The sequence below is a fragment of the Hylobates moloch genome, unplaced genomic scaffold, assembly GCF_009828535.3.
Source record: "Hylobates moloch isolate HMO894 unplaced genomic scaffold, HMol_V3 SCAFFOLD_11, whole genome shotgun sequence".
In the NCBI taxonomy this organism is placed as follows: domain Eukaryota; kingdom Metazoa; phylum Chordata; class Mammalia; order Primates; family Hylobatidae; genus Hylobates; species Hylobates moloch.
Window position 1 is genome coordinate 76088036 of NW_026652286.1, and position 26695 is coordinate 76114730.

General features: G+C 34.1%; 1 protein-coding gene across 3 annotated transcripts in view; it reads left to right on the forward strand.

Annotated features, from left to right (window-relative positions):
• The window catches only part of DYNC2H1 (dynein cytoplasmic 2 heavy chain 1), a 388044-nt gene that overhangs the window by 345374 nt on the left and 15975 nt on the right, over positions 1–26695 (forward strand). For all 3 annotated transcript variants that reach the window (XM_032167257.2, XM_032167258.2, XM_058446233.1), the window contains 2 exons: positions 16533–16642; positions 17634–17715. In XM_032167257.2, coding sequence (XP_032023148.1) covers positions 16533–16642; positions 17634–17715 — 192 coding nt within the window. The remainder of the gene's footprint in view (positions 1–16532; positions 16643–17633; positions 17716–26695) is intronic.

Consider the following 26695-nt stretch of genomic DNA (forward strand, 5'->3'; position numbering starts at 1 on the left):
GTCAATTTTGGAATAGGTGTGGTGTGGTGCTGAAAAAAATGTATATTCTGTTGACTTGGGGTGGAGAGTTCTGTAGATGTCTATTAGGTCCACTTTATGTAGAGCTGAGTTCAATTCCTGGATATCCTTGTTAACTTTCTGTCTCATTGATCTGTCTAATGTTGACAGTGGGGTGTTAAAATCTCCCATTATTATTGTGTGGGAGTTTAAGTCCCTTTGTAGGTCACTGAGGACTTGCTTTATGAATCTGGGTGCTCCTGTGTTGGGTGCATATATATTTAGGATAGTTAGCTCTTCTTGTTGAATTGATCCCTTTACCATTATGTAATGGCCTTCTTTGTCTCTTTTGATCTTTGTTGGTTTAAAGTCTATTTTATCAGAGACTAGGATTGCAACCCCTGCCTTTTTTTGTTTTCCAGTTGCTTGATAGATCTTCCTCCATCCCTTTATTTTGAGTCTATGTGTGTCTCTGCACGTGAGATGGGTTTCCTGAATACAGCACACTGATGGGTCCTGACTCCTTATCCAGTTTGCCAGTCTGTGTCTTTTGATTGGAGCATTTAGCCCATTTACATTTAACGTTAATATTGTTATGTGTGAATCTGATCCTGTCATTATGATGTTAGTTGGTTATTTTGCTCGTTAGTTGCTATTGTTTCTTCCTAGCCTCGATGGTCTTTACAATTTGGCATGTTTTTGCAGTGGCTGGAACCGGTTGTTCCTTTCCATGTTTAGTGCTTCCTTCAGGAGCTCTTTTAGGGCAGGCCTGGTGGTGACAAAATCACTCAGCGTTTGCTTGTCTGTAAAGTATTTTATTTCTCCTTCACTTATGAAGCTTAGTTTGGCGGGATAGCAAATTCTGGGTTGAAAATTCTTTTCTTTAAGAATGTTGAATATCGGCCCCCACTCTCTTCTGGCTTGTAGAGTTTCTGCTGAGAGATCAGCTGTTAGTCTGATGGGCTTCCCTTTGTGGGTAACCCGACCTTTCTCTCTGGCTGCCCTTAACATTTTTTCCTTCATTTCAACTTTGGTGAATCTGACAATTATGTGTCTTGGAGTTGCCCTTCTCGAGGAGTATCTTTGTGGCGTTCTCTGTATTTCCTGAATCTGAATGCTGGCCTGCCTTGCTAGATTGGGGAAGTTCTCCTGGATAATATCTTGCAGAGTGTTTTCCAACTTGGTTCCATTCTCCCCATCATTTTCAGGTACACCAATCAGACGTAGGTTTGGTCTTTTCACATAATCCCAAATTTCTCGGAGGCTTTGTTCATTTCTTTTTATTGTTTTTTCTCTAAACTTCCCTTCTCTCTTCATTTCATTCATTTCATCTTCCATCAGCGATACCCTTTCTTCCAGTTGATCGCATCTGCTACTGAGGCTTCTGCAATCTTCGCGTAGTTCTCGAAACTTGGCTTTCAGCTCCATCAGCTCCTTTAAGCCCTTCTCTCCATTGGTTATTCTAGTTATCCATTCTTCTAATATTTTTTCAAAGTTTTTAACTTCTTTGCTATTGTTTTGAATTTCCTCTCGTAGCTCAGAGTAGTTTGATCGTCTGAAGCCTTCTTCTCTCAACTCATCAAAGTCATCCTCCATCCAGCTTTGTTCCGTTGCTGGTGAGGAACTGTGTTCCTTTGGAGGAGGAGAGGTGCTCTGTTTTTTAGAGTTTCCAGTTTTTTTGTTCTGTTTTTTCCCCATCTTTGTGGTTTTATCTACTTTTGGTCTTTGATGATGGTGATGTACAGATGGGTTTTTGGTGTGGATGTCCTTTCTGTTTGTTAGTTTTCCTTCTACCAGACAGGACCCTCAGCTGCAGGTCTGTTGGAGTTTACTAGAGGTCCACTCCAGACCCTGTTTGGCTGGGTGGCAGCAGCGGTGGCTGCAGAACAGCGGATTTTCGTGAGACCACAAATTCAGCTGTCTGATAGTTCGTCTGAAAGTTTTGTCTCAGAGGAGTACCCGGTTGAATGAGGTGTCAGTCTGTCCCTACTGGGGGGGTGCCTCCCAGTTAGGCTGCTCAGGAGTGAGGGACCCACTTTAGGAGGCAGTCTGTCCGTTCTCAGATCTCCAGCTGCGTGCTGGGAGAACCACTACTCTCTTCAAAGCTGTCAGTCAGACAGGGACCTTTAAGTCTGTGGAGATTCTTGCTGAGTTTTTGTTTGTCTGTGCCCTGCCCCCAGAGGTGGAGCCTATAGAGGCAGGCAGGCCTCCTTGAGCTGTGGTGGGCTCCACCCAGTTCGAGCTTCCTGGCTGCTTTGTTTACCTAAGCAAGCCTGGGCAATGGCGGGCGCCCCTCCCCCAGCCTCGCTGCTGCCTTGCAGCTTGATCTCAGACTGCTGTGCTAGCAATCAGCGAGACTCCGTGGGCACAGGACCCTCCGAGCCAGGTGCGGGACACAATCTCCTAGTGTGCCGTTTTCCAGGCCCGTTGGAAAAGCGCAGTATTGGGGTGGGACTGACCCGATATTCCAGGTGCCGTCTGTTTCCCCTTTCTTTGACTAGGAAAGGGAACTCCCTGACCCCTTGCGCTTCCTGAGTGAGGTAATGCCTCGCCCTGCTTCGGCTCGTGCACAGTGCGCTTCACCGACTGTCCTGCACCCACTGTTAGGCACTCCCTAGTGAGATGAAACCGGTACCTCAAGCAGAAATGCAGAAATCATCCGTCTTCTGTGTCGCTGGGGCTGGGAGCTGGAGACCGGAGCTGTTCCTATTCGGCCATCTTGGCTCCACCCTCCAAATGTCACCTTTTCAGTGAGGACTTCCCTGACCATCTGGTTTCAAATTGTAACCCCCACCCCACCCCCAATATGTCTTACGCTCTTTTCTATCTTTATTTTTCTCCGTGGTCTATATCTTAGTCTAATACTCTGTATATCATAACCTATTTATTTTTAAAAGTTTCTGTGTATTCTTCCACTGAAAAGGAAGCTTCATAAGGGCAGAGATTTTTATCTGTTTACTGCCCCATCCAAGCATGTAGGCAGTAACTTGTACAAATAGGCTTTTCAGTAAATATTTGTTGAATAAATAAATGACTCCAAATATAAGGTTATTTATTCTCAAGCAAATTGGCATGAATCTCTTTTTTCCAATCATCAAGATATAGCTTCCTGAGATATATTTTGTAGTATTTCATTACCTATTTAGAGATTTTTGGCTTCTATCTAAATCTACCCATAAATGTTATGGTTTAACTTTATACTTCCACAATCTTAACATTTGAAGTGTTTTATTTTCTCTTAAGATCTCAAATGTAAAAAGCAATTTATTATAATTACATTGTTAGGTTTTCACTCATTTTTGAGGTGTCTTACTGTATTTTGGAAGGTTCTGCTACCATATTCTGCATTCCTGGAAGAGTGTATTATTTTCCTAACTCAGTAACTTTCCTAGTCCTTGATATGGTGTTTCACACACAGCAAGTACTCAGTAAAATTATTCATAGAAGACTTATATAAATAAACAAAGTTGAAAAAGTCTATATGTGGCTTTAAAACCTCCAGCATCCCCATTTTTGTATATATATATATATGTATATATATATACCCAGAAGAGAAACCTGTGGATGTTTTTTATTCATATATGTGAATAAGTATATATTTATTAGTTTATTCATCTGGTGAATATTTATTGAGCTTCTATTATATGCCAGCCACTGTTCTTAAGTTGAAGAAATACACTGTAGTGAGAAAACATGAAATTCCTGTGAACAGGAATTACTACATTTTAGTGAAGGAGATAGCAAACAAATAAATATGTTAATATTAGAATTATATCAAAGTAATTTGGTCAAAATCTTGAAATTAAAGATTAATATATGGCCAAGCTTTAAGTTGGGTTATCACCATCACAGAATGAACTTAGGGTACATATCTGAAATTGTATTCAGAAAAATAAAGCTTTTACTATAGCAATAGTATTACAAAATGTTAAGAGTCAAATTTTGCACAGGGACAGTAATTTCCCAGCAGTAACAGCTGATAAATCCTTCGTATGGCCAACTATCTTGCACATTTGGAATACTAAACAGTACTCTATGGTCTACAGTGATATACAGTTTTATAGAAGCAATCTGACAAAACATGCTATTTGTACTGCTTGCAGAAGATAAATCTTGGTTCTAGAAATTTGACAATATAGCAACATAATTGGCTTTGAAGATAACAAAATCTTTCCTGAATTTCTATCTGCATTGCACCTTTCATCACATGCATACCAATTTTAGCAGCTTCCTGGAGTAGAATAAGAGTATCTTTACAGCAGAAAACATGCAGAGAATAAACTCTTATGACAAATTTGGTTTCTTGAAGAATCAGCGAGGGCTAGCAAACAATTTTTCCCTGCATGTAACCAGTGATTGTTAGTAATATCTCCTATGCTGGTACCCTTAGTTGCAAAATATTGTTTCAATGCTTTCCTTGATTTATGAGCCGCTTTTTTGCCATTTAAAGGCTTCTCTTAATCTTGTTTGAACATACATTATTAATATATAACAAGAGAGTTGCTAAATGTCTTGCATGCCATATACTTTTGTTTTTGGTAAAGAAGAAGAAATGATTGACAGTTTTTCTGCTGTTGTCAATAAATCCCACCTATCAAAATTTTTTATTATTTCTGAAGATACAATGGAAGGTTGTGAACAAAACATTGTGTACTCATGATTCCTAAATCAATCATAGCCTTCACCACCTTTGTTCCACTGTCAATAATTGCATTATGCTTTATTTGCTGATTTTCCATTCTATATTATCTATCAGCTTTACTTTGTTGTTAGCTATTTGCAACTGGAAATCTCTTCACAAGCAAGGAAAGTAGTGATTGATTGGTTTTATTGTTAATTTATATGTTATCACACTTTAAAAGGACTTTGGGCTGTATATTATATTATTTATCTATTTGTCTGTTATACATAATACTGAAGTAGACTATTGAGTATTTGGCTTAATACTACCAATAATACTAACTTTTGTATACAATAAAAATAATTTAAGAAAATATTTTTTAGTAATATATATTCTAGAAAGAATCCTGAAAATAAGATTCATAGCTTAGCAAGCCTCAGAACTCCTTTTACTTCATCTCCTGAAAATTATTGGTAATCTATATCAGTGATTTTGACAAGTTTTTTTTTTAACCTCCGTAGATTCAAAACCTCAACAAGAAATTGTTCCTAAATATTATTTTTGATGTCTACAGTTCTGAAATTTGATAAGTGAGAAAATAAATATTATGTGTACCTAGTTTTTTTTCCTCTCCTTTCTCTTTTATTTTTGTGTCTGGATTGAAGATGATTTATATTGGATATTTTTAAAATATTTGACTTTTTCTCGAGAAATTTTGAGATAGCGGATTGTTATTCCATTATTATTTGGTCTTCACAAAATGGGAAATATTTCCACATAACTCTTCCTCTTAAAAGATAGAACAAAGTAACTTACGATTAAATTTTGTTACATGTTATATAATTTTGAAAATTTCAGTATATTGAATAATTCCACAAAGATCTGGATTTCAGGACTGTCTTGACACATATATTTTTGTATTAGTTAAATTTTTATTAATATTTCTTGACTAAAATGTTTCCAGCTTTTTATATTTATCTTGCTATTGTAGTCTAGTATTTATATTAATTATCAATCTATTTCTTGAACCATAAGTTCTGAAATCTTTAACATAAAATTAACAATTTTTATAATAATTATTCTTTAAATTCTTCTCTTGCTATACTAAACACATAGTAATGATTCAGACTAAGATAATTTCAACCTATAGAGCACATAAGGGGTTTTCATTCAAGTAGCATATAGTGAATATTTTTAAATAAATCTAAATGTCATGCCTTGTTGACATTACTAACATTGTTACACTTATTAAATAGGGTGGTAACATCTGTCCTTATACAAATATTAATATTATATATTTCCGGGATGTCAGAACAGTGTCAAAGTAAGCATCTGTTTGTTAAGCCTACCAGAAGGTAAAAGGCAAATAACAGATCCTGGCCAAATATTGAAAATGAATTAAACTTTATTTCTAATACATATAAGTATGCTGTAAAGCAAAATGGTGTAGATTAAGGGGGCTAGAGACAAGTGGGTTGGGGAAGGTAACACTTTAGTATGAATGGTCAGGGAAAGCCTCTCTTTGGAGGTGATATTTAAACAGAGACTTGAATGAAGTAAGAGAGCAAACCTTAAAATATATCCGAGGGAAAAACAAATCCAGGCAGAAGGATCAATAAGTACAGAATCTCTGAGACAGGAATGTGCTTTGCTTGTTCAAGGAACGAAACTTTTACTGGAAATAAGGTTGAATGGGTGGCCAAGGACCATTATGTATGAGTCCGTGTAGGCTTGGTAAGAAATTTAAATTTAGTCTGAGTACATGGGAGATTAGTAGAAGATTGAGAGCAAAAGATTAAAAGGTTATTCTGCTGGTATATGAATAAGCTATAGGGAGGAAAAATAGGAGCAGCCTGACCAGTTAAGAGGTTATTGCTTTCAAAAAGCGCATAAGTAGTTGCATCTCTTCTAAAATACCAAATGAATAAATACATTTTGTACATTCAAATAAATAATGCCAGTAAAATTCACTTTCTGCTTTCAAATATCTTGATGGAATTTAATGATTTCATAAAAACAAACTAGTTGAGGAAATTGTCTTCAAGATTATGGACAGTCACATAAATATTTGAAAGACTTTTTATTTTTCATTCTGCAGATGTTTCAGCATTTAGTATATGAAACTATCTTTGTATAGACCTATATTTGCTATTATCTATGGACATTTGGGGCTTCTTTCTATGCCCATCTTAAAGTATGATTTTATTCTGGGATTATCTTTATATATTCTTTTTAATCTCTTTTTACTTATGTAGAGGTTTGAATATTAAGGTGAGTAAACAACTGACTTGCTTCAGAAAAAAAGAGGTTATTGCAGTAATCCAAGTGAGGTTATGATGGACTAGGTGGTGGCTGTGGAGGTGGAGGCTTCTTAAAGAAGTAGTAATATTTTCATATTAAACTTGTGGATTTGGCTATGGGGCATGGGAGAGAGATATCAAACATGATTTCAAAGTTATTTTTTTTTTGAGACGGAGTCTTGCTCTGTCACCCACGCTGGGGTGCAGTGGCTCTATCTCAGCTCACTGCAAGCTCTGCCTCCTGGGTTCATGCCATTCTCCTGCCTCAGCCTCCCGAGTAGCTGGGACTACTGGCGCACACCACCACGCCCGGCTAATTTTTTGTATTTTTAGTAGAAACGGGGTTTCACCATGTTAGCCAGGATGGTCTCGATCTCCTGATCTCATGATCCGCCCGCCTTGGCCTTCCAAAGTGCTGGGATTACAGGCGTGAGCCACCGTGCCCAGCCTTGATTTCAAAGTTTTGACCTAAGCAGTTGGTTAAGTGGTTTAGTGAGTTGAAGGATACTGATAATATGGTAATAGAGCAGAGTTTTGTTGTTGTTGTTGTCGCTTAGGGAGGAGGGGAGTGTGGTCTTGCAAATTAAAAGTTCTAATTTGAACATGATAAGTTGAGATGTCTTTTAGACATCTTGGTGGAAATGTCAGAGAAGTAATTGATGAGAAAGCTACTGGAATTGGAAATAGAAAATTAGCAATTATCAGCATATCAACATAGTGTTCAAAACCATAGGAATGGCCAAGTATCTGGCACTAGTGCACTTCAATATTGAGATGTTTAGAAAAGGAAAAGTTGTCCATCATTAAAACCAAGAAGTAGTAGTTAGGTATATAGAAGAAAGCCTGGGAGGCTGTAGTGATCAAGAAGCCAAGAGAATAAAGTGTTTTTAAAGGTCAGAATTATCAACTATGTCAAATGCTGTGAGATTAGAGAAAAATCATGTTTGGCAACATGGAAGACATTGGTGATCTTGAGGAGCTGTTTTGTGAAGTTCTAAAGAATGAAAGCCTGGTCACATGAGTTTAAAAAAGAATAAGGGGTGAAGTTGAGACAGCAAATATAGACAGTTTTTTCAGGGAGTTGTGTTATGAAGTAACACAGATGAATAGAGTGAGACTGATAGGGAGAAGAGCCAAAGGAATTTTTTTGGTTTGGTTTTATTTTTTAATATAGGGGATTTTTTGACCATATCTGTGTTCACTATAAATTTTTAAGTTGATGGCACAAGTAAAAGGAAATGATTTTAGGAGTAAAGTTCTTAAAAAGGCAAGAGGAAACAGGGCGCAATGCACATGTGGAAAGATTGGCCTTAAATAGGAGCTTGGACGATTCACAAAACAAGTTACAGTTATAAATTATTAATAAGAGGAGACCTATAAGTAGGTGGACATTATAAATTCCTGTTTTGCCACACTAAAAATTAAATACTGTGCCAAAAAGTAATTTTTAATAATCTTGTTTCTCACAGTGGTTCAGGTTCTGCATGAACACCATCAGGGTTTTTAGCCCATGTAACTCAACTCATTTCTCTATTTAGAAAAGTCGGGGAAATGGTAACTAAAAAACAAAGAATGAAATTTTATTACCCGAGATTTTCTCTACAAGGTGATAAAAATATATCACAAAGTTCTACTGAAAAATAGTACTTTTGTATATCAAATATTGAGCCTAGAAACCCAGGTTTATAAGTTTAATTTAAAAAATACCAAATCTATGGATGGAAACTCTAGTACTCTAATAGGTGGCTATATTAAGGATGGGGAAGAGTAAGATTTCCTTTTTTTAACAGTAAGGTAGGGTATATTCTCCTTCTAGACAAGACTATGTCTATTAACTTACTAAAGTTAAACAAGGTAGCAAAATCAACCCAGTGGAGATAGAGCTGTGGAGCCTAAAATCTTCCTCAAATCCTTTGTACAGCTTGAGACTTCTCAGTACACTACACAATGTGGGAAACCATTAACATAACCCAGTCAAAAAGTGGTTACAATTTTAAAAGTTAGAGTCATTGACTTCAATTTACAGACTTGGAAAAAGCAAGCCTTCCAAGTATCCATCATCCCATTACCACATTCATCAAATTCATAGAAGTTACTTTGTCCCAGAATCTGCATCCATCACTAGACAGCATGGCTAAACTGTGTTCTTTTTGAAAGGTTTATTATAACTAAGTTTTTTAAGCCATTGGAAATGTGTAACATGCTTTAAATTTTATAAGCACTTGGGTTTACTACTACTGTTTTGTTTCTTGTGGGTATCTCATTAATTTGGGTAAAGTTTTTTTGTTTCTTCTCTGTTTTGTTAATTCAAGATTTGAGTTTTGGGGTTTTTTAATGTTTTGTCCAATATTTTTACCAGATATTGTTGACATCCAAATAATAACCAACAAGGTAGGACCCAAAATACTAGGATTTTTTTTATGTTATTTGCAACTCTCTGATAACTATTGAAAGAAAAAGGCTTAGTCTTTTAAGATACCTAAGACATAATTATAAAGGATGATTAACAAGTGGCAGGTCCCTTTTAGCATTTGAAAACTCTTCAGAAATTTTTTCCCTTATTGGATGCAGGTTCTATGCTTACTATGCCAAGGGTTAAAGGGGGAAGGAAATAATAACTTTCTGTAGAAAAATTAGAATATTAAGTTTAAGGATAATAATAAGCAAATCCAGGGAGGTTGGGGAGGAGCTTACGACATTATCTACAGTGCTTTTTACCGGAATGAATGTGGGTGATCAAGTGTGTGTATGTTCTTCCACAGTACTATTTAACAACATCATGTTCTGTGTATAAATTAGTGTGTGGAGAGATTTCCTATTTAACTTAAAACTGTTTCTAAAAAGATACCTCTTCCACAGGAAAATCTTATCCCATTTCCCTGTGGCTCCAGATCTGCTAATTCTGACATTTATATTCTACAAAATGGTTAGAATCTTCAGGGACATTTAGAATAAGTAAAGGTTAAAATACCATAAAAACAAAGTCCTAAGTCAAACTATTTCTGTGCCTTAGGAGGGGAAATGTAAATAGTTAAGAAGTGTTATCCAGCCTGCAAGGGAACTCAATCCACAGTAGGAGAGGGTAGGGCAGAGAGAGATTTCTTATAGTCAGCTTTCAGCAATATCTTTAAATCTGGAGATAAGAAATGCCAGAAACATCAGAATTTCTTTGTAAGTTTATCATGTGAAAGCCCTTTTCAAAGCCAATACTTACCTGTTTCTTGCAAAGTTGTTTGGTTAAGGTTACTTAAAAACATCAACATGGGGACATGAAAATTTAAGTTACTTAGAAGTTTTACTTTGAAAAACTCTCAGAAAAGCAACACAATGAAGTCATTACTTTAGGAAAATGTTAGCCAAATTCCAGGTGTAAAACTATAGGTATTGATTTAAATTGATCAAAGATTCTTTTTTTTCCTTTGTTTCTTAATTCCCACTAGTAGCATGTAGAACTGTAGATATAAAGGTAAAATATATAAAAATTTGTTGTGTTAAAACTGGTAGAAATAGGAAAGATGTTTCTGATATGGTGGCATGTGAACAGAGACCTAAAGGAGGTAAGGGAGTAGCCTATGCGGGTAAATGTCTGGTAGAAGAGAGTTTCAGGCAGAGGGAACAGCAAGTGCCATGGCCTGAGGCAAAAAGGGTTTTTTGAGAAAGGGCGGCAAATGTACCTGAAGGAAACAAGACAGAAAAAGGTGTCCAGAGAAGTCAGAAGTTAGGTAGTAAGGGGCAATGGGTTTAGAATTCAGGCAGGAGCAGACAATGCAGGCCTTGTCTGCTATCAAAAGGACACTGACTTCTGTGAGTGAGATGGGGTAACTCTGGGCAACTTTTGAAGACTAGACTACATGCAGGAAGGAAGGGCAACAGTTAGGATTTATGTTTGTGCTTGCCTTTGGATCTTCAAAATATCTTCCTCAAATTATTTTTAACACATGTATTAATTGTATTTAACTATTCATGGAAGCTCAGAAATGCCATCTAGTTTTCAAATTGATCCATTGTGTAAAGAATGAGGTTAAGAATTGTTTTACACTCAACCACGTAATCAATAAGCCAGGAGTGTTATTCATACCAAGTCACACAGTGAACTTTATATTAATCAAATCTTCTCTATACATGTGGTAATTATTAAGTTTAGAAATTATTCATTGTCATTGTTCTTAATTAGAATATTGTTTAATTAAAAAATAATGATCTTACTGAAAGCATGTTAGAGCCATAATTTTACTCATTGAATTCCATTTTGCTCAGCCTAAAACATTGAAATGTTTACCTACAAAATATGGCAATTTATAAGCTAATTTTCTTCTACCTAATACATAATTAGGTAGCATTTTTACAAATTGATAGCTATTTTAAAGTCACCAATTAAAAGGCAAAACTTGTCAGATTGGATAAAACAAGACCCAACTATGATGGCTATAAGGCATCATGGCATTGCACTTTAAATATAAATACACAAATAATTTAAAAGGAAAATGATAGAAAAAGATGTATCATGCTAACACTAGCCAAAAGAAAGCTGGTGTAGCTATATTAAATATTGAGCAAAATAGGTGTCCCAGCAAAGTTACTAACCAGAGATAACAAAGATTATTTTATAATGATAAAGAGATCAAGTCATCAAAAGAACATAACAAAACCAAACTTTTACACACCTAATAACAGAGTTTGAAAATAAATGAAGCAAAAAACTGAGAACTGCAAAGAGAAATAGATAAATCCAGAATTAAAGTTGGAGATTTCAACATACGCCTCTCAATAACTGAAAGGATAGATAGCAGATCAGTAAAGATATAAAAGACTTGAGTAACACTATTAGCTAAATTAATATTTATCGAACATTAACAAAAGCAGAATGCGCATTCTTTTCAAGTGCACACAGGATGTTTACAGTGGCAGATCACATTCTGTGCCATAAAGCTAGTTTAAATAAATCTAACAGAATTCAAACCACACAAAGTTTGCTTTCTCACTACAATGGAATTAAGTTAGAAACCCATAACAAAGATTTAATGAAAATCCTAAAATTTGGAAATGAAAAACATACTTGTAAATAACCCATGGGTCAAAGAAGATATCAAAAATAAAGTTGGAAATTAATTTAACTGAATAAAAATTAAAACACAATACATTAAAATGTGGACATGGCACATTGAGAAGAATGATCGCTTAAATTATTTGCATTAAACACTTTTGCCAAGGAACACTAGTGCATTAAAACAAAGTAAAATGGCATCAGTTTATAAATGCATTGTCTTTTACATTACAGAATTGCAATTACATGTGAATGAAGATATTCATTAATAGGCTACAGGCTAGACAGACCCACTGGAATATTTTGATATTTTTCCCATATTTTTCTATGTATTTAAATAATGTTTTTATATAATTAGGTTCATATCGTGTATACATTTTTGCATTCTGATAAATACATTAGGTCCTAAACAGTTTCCAATGATATTAAATATTTTTCCAATACCAGTTACTGGCTGTGTAATTTTGTAGTGATATGCCATAATTTAATCAGCTAATTTCCTAAACATTTTCCAATGATATTAAATATTTTTCCAATACCCGTTTTTATTGGCTGTGTAATTTTATAGTGATATGTAGAGATAGGTTTTTAGCCCAACAGAATAGCAGAAGTGTAGTGATATGCCATAATTTAATCAGCTAATTTCTAATTATGCTTCTAATTTATTATAATTTTGAATGAGCAAGCCATGTATAATAATGTCTTGACTATTCCCTTAATTTGTATTCTAAGAAATGAATTACTGAGTAAAGGGGCTTTTTTTTTTTTTTGAGATGGAGTCTTGCTCTATCACCAGGCTGGAGTGCAGTGGCACAATCTTGGCTCACTGCAACCTCTGCCTCCCAGGTTCAAGCGATTCTCCTGCCTCAGTCTCCCAAGTAGCTGGGACTACAGGCGCGTGCCACTACGCCTGGCTAATTTTTGTATTTTTAGTAGAGATGGGGTTTTGCCATATTGGCCAGGATGGTCTCGATCTCTTGACCTCACGGTCCCCAAACCTCAGCTTCCCAAAGTGCTGGGATTACAGGCATGAGCCAGGGTGCCTGGCCAAGGCTTGTATATTTTTAAAGCTTTGACACATTTTATCACATTGTTTTATCACAGTGTACCAGTATATATTCCTAACAAAATTTTGTCCGTGTTGCAACCCTTAGCAACATTTAATCATTATCATTTCCCCTGCTATTCTGTTGGGCTAAAAACCTATCTCAGTTTTACATAACTATTGAAGATGATATCTTGTTTCTATAATTATGTAAACAATTTGCCATTTTGTTAATGTTATTAACTCATTTTCATATTTGTGGTAAATGTGTTTTTCCAATTTAGTTTTAATGGTATATATATATATATATATATATATATATATATATATAAAATCTTGTATAATATGACCTATATTTCTTTTGTCTTTTTAATGAAAGTCCACCATTCTGTAATAAGATGTATAATCTCACCCCTTTTTTTCCCTCATGTGAATTTTTTTTCCTCCATTAATTTATGGAATAAAATTTTACTCTGAATGGTAAGTAGCACAGTTTTAGGTTAGAATGTGAATCGAAGATTGAATTTTTTTCCAAACAGTACTTTTTCCCCAGCATAATTGAGTGAATAATGTTTTTATTCCTCAGTGACCTTATAATAGGTTAAATTCTAACAGTTTTACTTGATTATGATCAGAGACTCAGTTTCTTCCTGGTGTGTGGATACACATTTCATAAATGTGTGCAAAAACTTTAAAGGAATGTTTCCTCCATAGGATATCACTGATACATTTGAATCACTTAATTTTTTTTTCTTTGATCTCATGCTTTTGGCCCTTTGGGATTTTCATAAAGTTGTTTTCATGCACATTTAATTTTGTCACAATAATTATATAGATTTAATTCTATATTTAACTGATTTCATTGCTTATAGCCAATAGGATTAGCCTCTGACTTCTATATCCCTAAAAATATTAGTGTTAATTAATATGTAAAAGATATGGAAAACTTTTTTTTTTGGAAAAGATACAAACATGTATGTTTTCTGAACTCTCACCTATGTAAAAATGATTCCTGCTTGTATTACAATTTACTGATAAAATAATATTCTAGGATAGCCTTTTATCTTCAAAATTCTGTATATTTTGGTCCATAAAGGAGTGGAACTCTTATGACATACTATTTATTTCTTACATAGTTTTCCACTTACTATCATTTTTCAGTTATTTTTGTCTGTCTCATCTCCTCTAACTAAATAAGCTGTTCGCATTCAGTGAATGCTTCTGAGTAAATGAATGTAATTTGAATTCGTAAATCCTACTACATAATCAACATTTTTAAAATAAAATATTGCAGTATCGTATCACCTTTGAAAATCATTTATGTTCTAATAATGGAGGTAAACTAGATAATCTTTATCATTCATTCCAGTTTAGAAGTTTTACTGCCTGTGATTCTAAGTGTTTGTGCGTGTATAATATTTGAGAAATTGCCTAGCCCATTTAGCTGTTCAATTCTATTAGCTGTTTATTCACTTATTTCCATGTTATATCCGTTATATGCTATTTGAAGAATTATGGGTATATAGTCTCATAGTCATAGAAGGGACTAGAGGTTTTATGTTTAATCTCAAACCTAATCCTTTAAAAGGGGCATAGCCCATAACTTAGAGTGAAGTAAAGAACATTTATGAAAAATATTTGCCAGTTAGTATGCCTACGACTTTGTTCAAAGCCCAATTTATGTGTGCATATTTCTGGTTATTAAAGATAATGCTACTTACCTATTTTCGTGCTTATCGTTTCTGCACTGTGAAGTTTGCTGTTCAAAGATATGCATGCTAAAATAATCTTTGTTATTTAAACTTTATCTCATTAACACATTTGCATTAGTCTACCTTTAAGCTTAATAGATTAACAAGTTATTTTTTCCTTGGATTAATAACATTTTTACTAAAAGAGCTTTCCCTTCTTGACTAATTATATTATTCAAACAAGTGAAAATCTGATTATCAGCCATGTTAGTTTGAACATATATATATATACATTCATTACTGGCAATGACTCTTCAGGATATTTGAATTCAAAATTAATTTTACAGCATTAATGAAATAGTAGTATAGTTGGAAATACTTATTAAATGACTGTTTTAAAATAACTTATAAAATAACAGGAATAAATATTAACTATAATAAAGATACAGTTAAGTACAATTTGTTGATTGTTTAGCTAGCAAAAGAAATTAGCAGATAATTTAATAAAAATTATTTGATAGGGAATAAATATGCTATGTATAATATTATTTAATTGAAAATAGATACTTTATGAAGTGCTATCACTGTAAAGGTTATAGCCAAGAGAAATAATTATGCTTCGCTAAGAAGATCTTTTAAAAGTCTTTTCTGTTTATACAAAACATATTATTCATTGGTAGAGGAACATAGGAGCATTTCTGAGTACTATTCAAATGCATTAAGATGTTAATGCAAACACAGCTTTAGAGGTTTTAATTTCTTCTATTCTAGACCTGGCTAAGAGATGTAAATGCTTGGGTAAATAATAGGGTGTTACAGTACATGAAACACATCCTTTCTATGACAGTAATAAATTAAATGAACACATATTTTTCTAGGCTGTTTATAAATCATGCAAAATGAATTACTGAGTAAGTGAGGATTCTGTACGTTTTTAATCGCTGACATTACTATAGTACCATCTCTGTGCACCAGCTGAACTAATAGCTTACTGATGATTTCTGAATCAGTCTATCTCTTAAAGGATATTATCACCTGCAGGAAATATTACAGAGAAACAAGTCACTTAAAACTACCTGAGTTTGCTTCCTGGTTCCAGCAACTTATTTGACCTTGGGCAAGACCCTTAACCTCACTCGGCCTCCACTTCCTCATTTGTAAAGTAGGGATACTAATAATAACTTGCAGGGTCATTGTAAGTGTAAATTTGGTTAATACATGGAAAGCATGTAGTAAGTGTTACACAGACTTTCTCTTGTTTTTGTTATCTGTTCCAAATGGCAATTTTTAAAAAATGCTTATGAAATATACTTTATATTGATATGTATTTCTCCAAATGGAGTATGAGTTGATTATTTAAAAACACCTTTTAACACAAAATTATTTCTTCTTGGACATTGCCCTCCACTGTTGTAAGATGGCAAATTCACCATCAAATCTGGAACTGGAACCCTTATTCGGTTTACATTGCCAAGAGAACTTTTTAGTTAGGCCTGGATGTTCAGTATTTCGTCAGCACACTAGAAGTGCTGGCCCAAAATGGGATGCTGTACATTAGGTTAATTTTCACCTTTTGGACTTTTTATTTTGAGCAGAGTTTTACCAACAAACAGTTGTGCAAGGAATCTTATTTAAGATGGATGGATATTGTGCCAAATTGCAATGCCAGACTTTACAATGTAAAATGGAAATGTTATATATATATATTTTCTAGATACCATTTCAGAGCATTTGGAAACTGAATTACTTTGTTATTGAAAATGACTTAAGTCTTTAACTGACTTATCTTTTAAGTGTGTGTGTATTTATATTGTTCATATTTCCCCCCCTCTAGAACTGGGTAGATAAAGCTGAAAAACAAGCTCTTCTCTCTGAAACGCTTGACCTATCAGAACTTTTCCATCCAGACACATTTCTTAATGCTCTTCGCCAGGAAACTGCAAGGTAATTAAAATGAAATACTTTACCTATTTGTCCCTGAGGGTAATTAATTTTGCTTTACTATTGACTTCCTATTACACTGCCCTTGATTGTCAAGAAATAAATTTATTATTGAAACACAGTTACGTTATTTTCTTATACTTTAAATCATACAGTTAACCTTTAGCTTAAAAAAAATTGCTTTTAATGATATGTTTTATTCAAATTTAAAAAGCTAAAATGTAACTTTTACAATTTTGTCTTTTATCTAAACCTGTGCTGTCCACTGTGGTAGCCAGAAGTCACATGGACCTATGTAAATGAATTAAAGTAAAAATCAGATTTAAAATTCAGTTTTTCAGTAACTCTAACCATATTTAAAGTGCTCAGTATCCACATGGCTTGTGGCTACCATTTTGGACTGCATGAAAATATTTTTATCTTGGCAGAAAATTCTGCTGGACAGTGCTGACTAGGCTCCTTGGTGGAGAACAGGACCTGATGATTAAGATCAAGCTCCTTTTCTTACCACACTCAGATTCTGTCATATCATATATAATTTTGGTTCTGTCATATCGTATATAATTTTTAGCAAGTTGGAATGTAATAAAAGGGAATTACTAAAAATATCCTCAACAAAATTTAGTTGTTTAGTAACTCTCAGGGGTATTTCAATTTGCATTGCTTCAGGATATTATAAACATCAAATTTCCGTTCAGCTAATAAACATTTATTGAACACCCATCGTGTGCCTGCATTTGAGGGTAATGGTCAAAACAGGATTTAAAAATGAAAAAAAGAAAGGCCAGGAACTTATAGCATCAAAGAGGAGACTGACAGTTAACTTTGAAAATTTAGTGTGAACTCTAACATATTATGCATAGTTTAATGGTATTATTATTTACACATGGTAAATATTTTAATTTTAAGTAAATAGGACTATATCTTCAGTTACTCTTCATATTTTAATTCCTAAGGATTATTGATTTGTGACTTTGATGCTTTACCTTTGCAGGGCAGTGGGTCGTTCTGTGGATAGCCTTAAATTTGTAGCCTCATGGAAAGGTCGACTGCAAGAAGCAAAGCTACAAATTAAGGTACTAGACTAATTTTAGATCTTGGAATCTCAGCCTTACCACCAACTGATATAAGAGATTCTGAAATTTTGATCTCAAAGTGACATATCTTTATAGTGTAAGATCAGTAGAGTTAGATTGTATTATCTATTTGAAAAATCAAAATAAGATTTGGCATGAAACAACTTGTAATAGAAAATACAGACTCTTCTTATGCAAACATAAGAATCTTAGGGATACAATATTTGAAAGTGTAACTTTTAGCACAAATTTATACAAACCATGCAGTTCTTTTACCTTACCTGTTCTAAAATTGAACCTAATATTTACAGTACAATAAACTACATACAGGTTGAGCATCCAAACATCCCTAATCCAAAAATCCAAAACACCCCCAAATCTGAACCTTTTTGATTGCCAATATGATACCACATATTGTCGTATTTTGGTCCACATGGATGGCCAAGATAGTGACACCTTTGCTTTCTGATGGTTCAGTGTGTGCAAACATTGTTTCATGCACGAAATTCTTTAAAATATTATATAAAATTACCTTCGGAGTATATGTATAAAATGTACATGAAACGTAAGTGAATTTGGTGTTTAAACTTGGGTCCCATCCCCAAGGTAGTTCATTTGTGTATGTGCAAATAGTCATGCACTGCATAACGATGTTTGTCAATGACAGGTTGCACATACTACAGTGGTTCCATAAAATTATAATGAAGCTGAAAAATTCATATTGCCCGGTGACGTCTTTTGTTCATTGTAACATTTTGGTGCACACATTACTCCTGTGTTTGCAGTGATGCTAGTGTAAACAAATCTGTGCTGCCAGTTACATAAAAGTAAAGCACATATAATTATGTATAGCACATAATACTTGATAACTGTTCATGCTTTATGTATTTACTATATAATACCTTTTATCATTATTTTAGAGTGTACTCCTTCTAATTATATTCTTCAAAAAGTTAACTGTAAGCCTCAGGCAGGTCCTTCAGGAGGTATTCCAGAAGAAGACATTGTAACCATAGGAGATGACAGCTTCATGCCTATTACTGCCCCTAAAGACCTTCCAATGGTGTAAGATGTGAAGGTGGAAGACTGACAATAATGATCCTGACCCTGTGGTAGGCCTAGGCTAATGTGTGCCTTTGTGTCTTCATTTTTAACAAAAAAGTTTAAATAGTAAAAATTAAAATAAATTTTAAAAAGAAAAAACTTTAAAAATGATATAAAAATATTTTTATACTTTTTGACTCTTGTAAATAACACTTAGCTTAAAACAAACACATTGTACAGATGTGTAAAAAATCAAAATATAAAGTAAAAAGTGTTTATGTTTAAAACGCCTGGGCTCAAGTGATCCTTCTGCCTTGGCCTCCCAGAGTGCTAGGATTACAGGCATGAGCTATTGCACTTGGCCTGACTATAGTTCTTTAATGCAGTTAACTTTATGCAACTAGCTTTTCAGAAATTCCATTCATGTAGTTCTAGTTTCCTGCTCAAAACACTTTTTACTTTATACTTTTAATTTTTTACACATCTTGTGTTTATGTTTTAAGCTAAGTGTTATTTATAAAAGTCAAAAAGTTAAAAAAATTAAAAGTATAAAGTTACAGTAAGCTAAGGTTAATTATTGAAGAAAATTATTTTTAACAAATTAGTGAAGCCTAAGTGTACAGTGTTTATAAAGTCTACAGTAATATATAGTAGTGTCCTAGGCCTTCACATCATTCACCGCTTGTTCACTGACTCACCCAGAGCAACTTGCAATCTTTCAAACTCCATTCATGGTAAGTGCCCTCAACGGGTATAGGATTTTTTTTTTATCTTTTATACTCTCTTTACTGTATATTTTCTATGCATAGATATGTTTAGGTATATAAACACCATGTGTTCCAGTTGCCTACAGTATTCAGCACAATTACATGCTGTACAGATTTGTTTCCTAGGAGTAATAGGATATACCATCTAGCCTAGGTATGTAGTAGGCTATACCATCTAGGTTTGTGTAAGTACACTCTCATGTTCACACAGTGATGAAGTCACCTAATGATGCATTTCTCAGAATATATTCCCATCATTAAGTGATGCATGACTGTATTCCAAAATTCAAAAAAAATGCAAAATCAAAAACACTTTGTTCCCGAGCATTTCAGATAAGGGATACTCCATCTGTATAAAGTATAGTATATAAAAAATCTTGTCCTCAGGGAGTTGATAATTTGTGAGTACATTAGTTAACGGTTTAAAAAAAAGCCACTTATGATGTTCTATTTCTTTTGTAGTACAAGTTTTTCTTAGCTCTTTTTCCTTTTAAAATCCAATATTTTTACAGTAACAGGTAATCATTCAAACATTAACAAAAATAATTTAAAAGTCTTTGATGGAAACTTTTTCCCCAGCAACCCCAACCTTCTTTCGTATCACTAGCCCCTCTTACACTGTCATTCCTTGCCATTCCTCTTTCCCATTTCTTTACACAGAATTGCCCTCTTAACATTTTTTTCCACTTAAAAACTTTAAGCTGGTCTCAAGCGATCCACCTTCCTTGGCCTCCCAAAGGGACGAGATTACAGGTGTGAGCCATTGCATATGGCCTGGCTATAGTTCTTTAATGCAGTTAACTTTATACAACTAACTTTTTAGAAATTCCATTCGTATAGTTCGTTTCCTGCTCAAAAATTTGTTTTCATATTACTACTATTTTCTAACATACTATATCATTTATTTATATTTGTTGTCTTATTCTAGTAGAATGTAAGTCCCATGAGAGTAGTAACAATAGCCATTACATAATAAGCATTCGATCAAACCCTTTCTGAATGGTTGAGGGCCTATAATAGGAGAGGCACTGTAGTAGGTGTTCCTAGCATCGGCTACAGTGGTATAGTGTGCCAGAAATTTGATCATTACCAACAAGCTAGATATTTTATTGTTAAAAATTAAAAATTCTTAAAGCTGAAGGAGTTAGAAAAGTTTTCTTTCATTTCTTTCATTTAATTTTGTCGTTTTGTTTTGTTGAGATGGGGTTTTGCTATGTGGCCCAGGGTGAATTTGAACTCCTGGGCTCAAGCAATCCTCCTGCCTCAGCTTCTTGAGTAGCTGGGATTACAGGCACACACTACGACACCCAGCTTCTTGACATTTTATTTTAACCTTAGCCCCTAGCTCATGAGAAGTACCTTGGCTATTACTGGTGGGTCATACACTGCTGTCCAATTGTCAGGAGAGGGAGGGAACACAAAACATGTATATTTAGTCTCTGGCAGCTGTGAACCATGCATGTAATTATAGCATCATTATTTAATTTAGGAGTATAATAAGCAAGGGAAACCAGTTTTATTGTGTTCATATTTCCCAGAGTATGTTGCCCGTTCTTTCAAAATGGGAATAAAGTCATGCGGAACCAGAAAATCCCAAGCTTATATAATTGTTTTGTACATTGGGGCAGTGGGCAGGCGGGGGGTGGGCTGCGCTGACAGTAAAATAAGATTATAATATTAGTATCTAAAAAAGAGCTATGTGACATTTTTAAGCAATTAATGGGGCAGTTTGAGCCTTGGCTGTCACAGTTATGAGATTTCAATAACAACTTCATTGACATGTTTATTATGAGGATCTCTGAATATAGATGTATAATCTGTATATATACAATGAATATATATTTTTATATATACAATGAATATATATTTTTATATATATTCAGATTACATATATGATTAAGATTTATATAGGTAGGAAATATTTGTTTCTTAGTTAGAAAAACAAGTATGTTTTCATATAAAATTCTCTATATCCAGTAAGCAAAATTCTTTTATTTTTCATTTGGGATTCATTAAAAGATATTTTATTGTTAAAAATTAAAATATTCACTTGTAAATATTTAGTAACATAAATAAGCATGGTATAATGACTGGAAAATAATTGTCATTTTTGTTAGTAATGTATTTCCACATATACTTACAACTTTAATTTTAAAAGCCATCTCTACATACGAGATTTAAGATAATTCGACAGAACTTTTCCTCTCTCTGGTCCATTCATGTGAGCTATAAAAGCACATTTTCTAACTTCCTCACCTGCAGTTTCCAGTAATGTTATCAGGGAAGAAGTCTTTGTGAGGCCGTCACTGTTAGCACTTGGCAAAATTAGTAAGTTCATTTGTCCATTTAGGCTCCTTTTAATTATGTTTTTCAACAGAGGGGATTGTTTCAATAGGAGAACTTTGGATTTGAATTATACTTGAATTTTACTATCACTATAATTTTATTAGTTTTTTTTAAATCTCTATCACCATAGACTGAATTAAACAGTGAGGCTGTAGTTCTCCAAACCAATCAATATCTTAAACCCTCTAGAACTACTTGAGAGAACATGCTTATGTATTGATTTTCAGTTCCTGAACATGGCCCTCTAAAATTCCTGCCATTATTGATCTATTATGTGTTCAATAGTACTTGAAAACTTGATATTGCAAAATACATACATCAAGCTCCTGTTCAGCCTCCATGTTACATCTTCCTCCAAGGCTGAGAGAGGATTGCCCTAGCAACACTTCAAGTGCTCAGTAGCCATATGTGGTATAGTATATACAGTAACCACATATGGCTGCTGAGCACATACGGGTACTATATTGTAGCTCTGCATGGAACAGTCAATTCCCTAGGAAAACGTAAACATTCTTTGGTCTTCAAGGTTTTTTTTTTTTCAATAATGTTTAATAAATACTTTCTATTAAACATTTTAAACAAATACAGAAGAGTAGTAAAATGAGTCTGCATATTCCAAGGTTTTAAGATTTAGAAACATTCCCCCTTTTTCTCTTTTTTCTTGCTAAAACACATTTCAGACATCATTTTATTTTACCCCTCTATGGTTCTGAATGTGTTTCTTTAAAAATATGTTTTTTCTTAAATATAATGTATTATCACATATATCAAAATTAAAATTCCTTGGAATCATTTAATATTCAGTCCAAAACAATACTGACCAGTCTCCAAAAGAACTCTTTCCAATGGTTTGTTTGAATCAGGGTCAAAATAATGAAATGAAATGCTAACATTGCATTTGGTGATGTGCCTTAAGTCTTTTTATATCTAAATCAGGTTCCACCTTTCATTTATTACCACTGTTTGTTACAGGGTGGGGTCAAATATAAAAAAAGGAAATCACAAACCTTAGCTGGCTTGAAATACAAGATAAGTATTACATTGTGTCAGAAACAGGACAGAAAATAAAATTAGAAGTAGGGCCGGAAATACAGATAGATTGAGCTATAAGTCCAGAATTAGGAAGCAATGGAGCATGGCTTTTTTAGAGTAAAAGGAATTAGCAGTGCTAAATGTTGCATAGGACTATAACCAGGCTTGTTCCTTGTCGAATCCAGTTCTGAGGTTAGGCTCTCCATCTCCCCAACAAAAGGAGACTGAATAAAGCTGTTGCAGGCCTGGAGCAGTGGCTCATGCCTGTAATCCCAGCATTTTGGGAGGCCGAGGCAAGCGGATCGCTTGAGCCCAGGTGTTTAAGACCAGCCTGAGCAACATGGAAGAACCCTGTTTCTACTACAAATACAAAAAATTAGCCAGGCCTAGTGGTGCATGCCTGTCATCCCAGCTACTCAAGAGGCTGAGGTGGGAGAATCACCTGAGCCCAGGAGATCAAGGCTGCGGTGAGCCATGATCATGCCACTGTATTCCAGCCTGGGCAATGGGAGTGAGATCCTGCCTCAAATAACCAAACAAACAAAATAAAGCTGTTGCAGAATCACTGATTGAGTTTATGGCATTATAGAAATCTGTAGGCTTAAGAAAGCTGAAAGACAAAGAAATAGCCTGACTCCTTAGATGCTAAATCTCACTACCTATCCACGAGATCTGCAGTATCCCAACATCGCCAGAACAGAACCCCCAAACTGGCATTATAAATATTGTATGTATGTAGATATGGAAGGGACAGTACAGAGGTCTGTGGAGGGAAAATACTGCTCAAGATGAACCTAGAATCCAAAATCCAAAGTAAATGGGAAAAAAAATCTAATCCAAAAAAGAAAACTAACAAAATCACCAGATGAAACAGCTAGTCAATTAGTTTGTTGTTAATTTTATAGAAAAATCTGACAAAAAAGTTAACTATTTTAGTTTCCTTGAACAGATACATGAAGGAGTAACTTCCAGTACAAAATAACAAGAACTTCTGGAGGAGAAACAGGGAAAGATAATATAGTTATAGTTCAAAGTAATGTCAGAAATGAAAAATGTAAATTGGTTATGTTATGAGACAAAGAGAATAGTTTCAGATACTCCATCCTATTTCTAAAAGGATTTCTAGAAGTATAAAACAGAATGACAGAGAAGTGAAATTTGAAAAACTAATTCAGGAATTTTCCAGAATTGGAGAATGATGAGTTCTTGGATGAAAAGCATCTGCAAAGTACCAAAAATAATAAACAAAAGTAAAGTCAGGTTCACACCTAATCACACTGTAGCAAAGCTAGTCAATATCCAGATTAAAGAGTACAATCTTCAAAGTTACCAGATAAAACATCAGATTTTCTACCAAAATAATCACCATGTTGACAGCGGACTTCCCATTCACAACACTAGATGTCAGAAGACTGTAAAATAATATATTCAAATTGATGAGGAAAAATAATTGTTAAACTCAAACTTTATTGCCATCTAAAATATTCAATAATGAAAGCAATGAAAAGACTTTAGGAACCCAAAGACCACAAGAATTCACCACTCACATACAGCTCAATAAAAGCAATATTGAAACATGTACTTCTGCAAAAAATAAAGCCAGAGAGAAAGTAATGAACACCTAAAACAATAGTGAACCCCAAATTAACAAAATAATTTTAGTGTGTAATTTAACTTAAATTTAAGTAACTTAAATATTGACTGTAAAATATGTTATGCTTAAGCTGAAAATCTAAACAGCAATAATTCAATTAGAGATAATGTGTTAAAATTCATACTATGTTCAGTACTGAATACTTTAAGAATTTAGTAGAAAGTACACTTAATTATGTATTTAAAAGTAGATGGTAAAACACTAAAATAGATATACAATCCATAGCAGAAAAGGAGAAAAAGTAAGCAAAAAAGGTAAAGAGAAAAAAATATAAAATAGGAATAATACCAAATATATGACTATTGTAAACATATTAATCCTACCAATTAAGAAAGAGATTATCAGACTGGGGAAAAAATAAAATCCAGTTAAATGTTACTTAAAGATGTACATTTAAGTCATGATCACGCAGATAATTTGAGAAGTGGAAAAATACACAAAAGAAGAACTTAATGGTGAAAATGTCCTCTTTACATATCACAAGAGTAAATACTTTAAAATGTCAGACTTTCCAAAATCAAATTTTAAAATTTAATGCAATTTCAACCAATATCCCAAAGTGTGTTTTGTTTTTTTTTAATCTGTGGCACATGAGTTTGAGTTAGCATTTGCTCAAACTAGCTCAAAACTTAGTGGCTTAGAATACCAATTTATTATTTTCTCACAATTCTGTGGGTTGCCTAGTAGATCCTTTGCTGATTTACTCAGACCCACTCAGCATCTGCATTCGGCTAGATCAGTTAGAAGGGAAGGTCCATGCTGGTCTCATTCATATATATGGCAACTGGTGCTAGCTTAGTCCTTCATATGCCCTCTGGTACTGTAGGTACCTCATACTGAGGTACCTCAGTCCTCCACATGCCCTCTCATACTCTAGTAGACTAGGAGAGCTTCCTTACATGGTGATTTCAGTGCAGCATTTCTAGAAGGCAGAGCCTTTTAAAGCCTAGTTTCAGAAGTTGCTTAAAGTCCTTCTACCACATTCTATTGGTCAAAGCAATTTAAAAGGGCAACCCAAGTTCAAGGGGTAGAAAAGAAACTCCACGTCCTGCTGGAAGCAGCAGCCAAGCTTACTTGGCAAAGGGGTGCAGATTAGGAGGAGAAGAATGTTTGACCATATTTTGCACTGTGTCACATTATTATTATCATTATTAAGCAATGGCAGTTGAGACAGTATGGTGCTGGTTTAGGGTAAGACAGACTAATGTAACACAAAAGAAAGTCCAGAAACAAACTTATGCCAGTATGGAAACTTGACACGTCAAAAGTGGGGTTGGTTACAAATTAGGGGCTTGGAAGGACTATTTGATAAATAATTCTGAAACAATTGCTCACTCATTTAGAAAATGATAAAATTTGATCCATACTTTATATTACAAATAAAAATTGACTCTGAAGGTTTAAAAAGTTACAGAAATAAAACTGTTTGAAAGAGAAGACTTTTAGAAACAACATACAGGAAAGTATCTACTCAGGATTTCTTTAGACACAAAAGAAGTAAAAGTCTTAAAGGAAAAAGCTGATAAATTTGCTACCCTGAAATTAAAGATACCATAGAAAGTGAAAACACAGGCCACAGACTAGGAAAAGATATTAGTATCTTGTATAACTGACAAAGGATTAGTACTCAAAACAGATAAAGAATGTTTATAGATCAGTCTTTTAAAGAAAATGTCCATACTAAGGAAAAGGTGGAGGTGGGCAAAAGATTTTCATAGGCAACTTACATGAAGAGGAAACCTGCATGGCTAATAAACATAAGGAAAAGTACTTGTTCTTACTAGTAACTAGGAAATGAAATTAAGACCAAAATTTGATTCCATTTCATGCTTATCAGATTGGCAGAATTTTTAAGTCCCAACAGACCAAGTATTGGCAAGATTGTAGCATAATGTAAATTCTTATATGTGACAAGTAAGAGTATAGAGTGATAGAGTTACTTTGGGGAATAATTTGCCAATATTAGGTAAAATTGAGATTGACCACAATCTTCAACCTAGTAATTTAATCTATCTAGAGAAATTCATGCAAATGTGTATAAGGAAGTACACAGCATGGTTACTGCGGTGTTTTTTTAATAATGGTAAACAAATCGCTTCTCGGCCTTTTGGTTAAGATCAAGTGTAATAATGGTAAA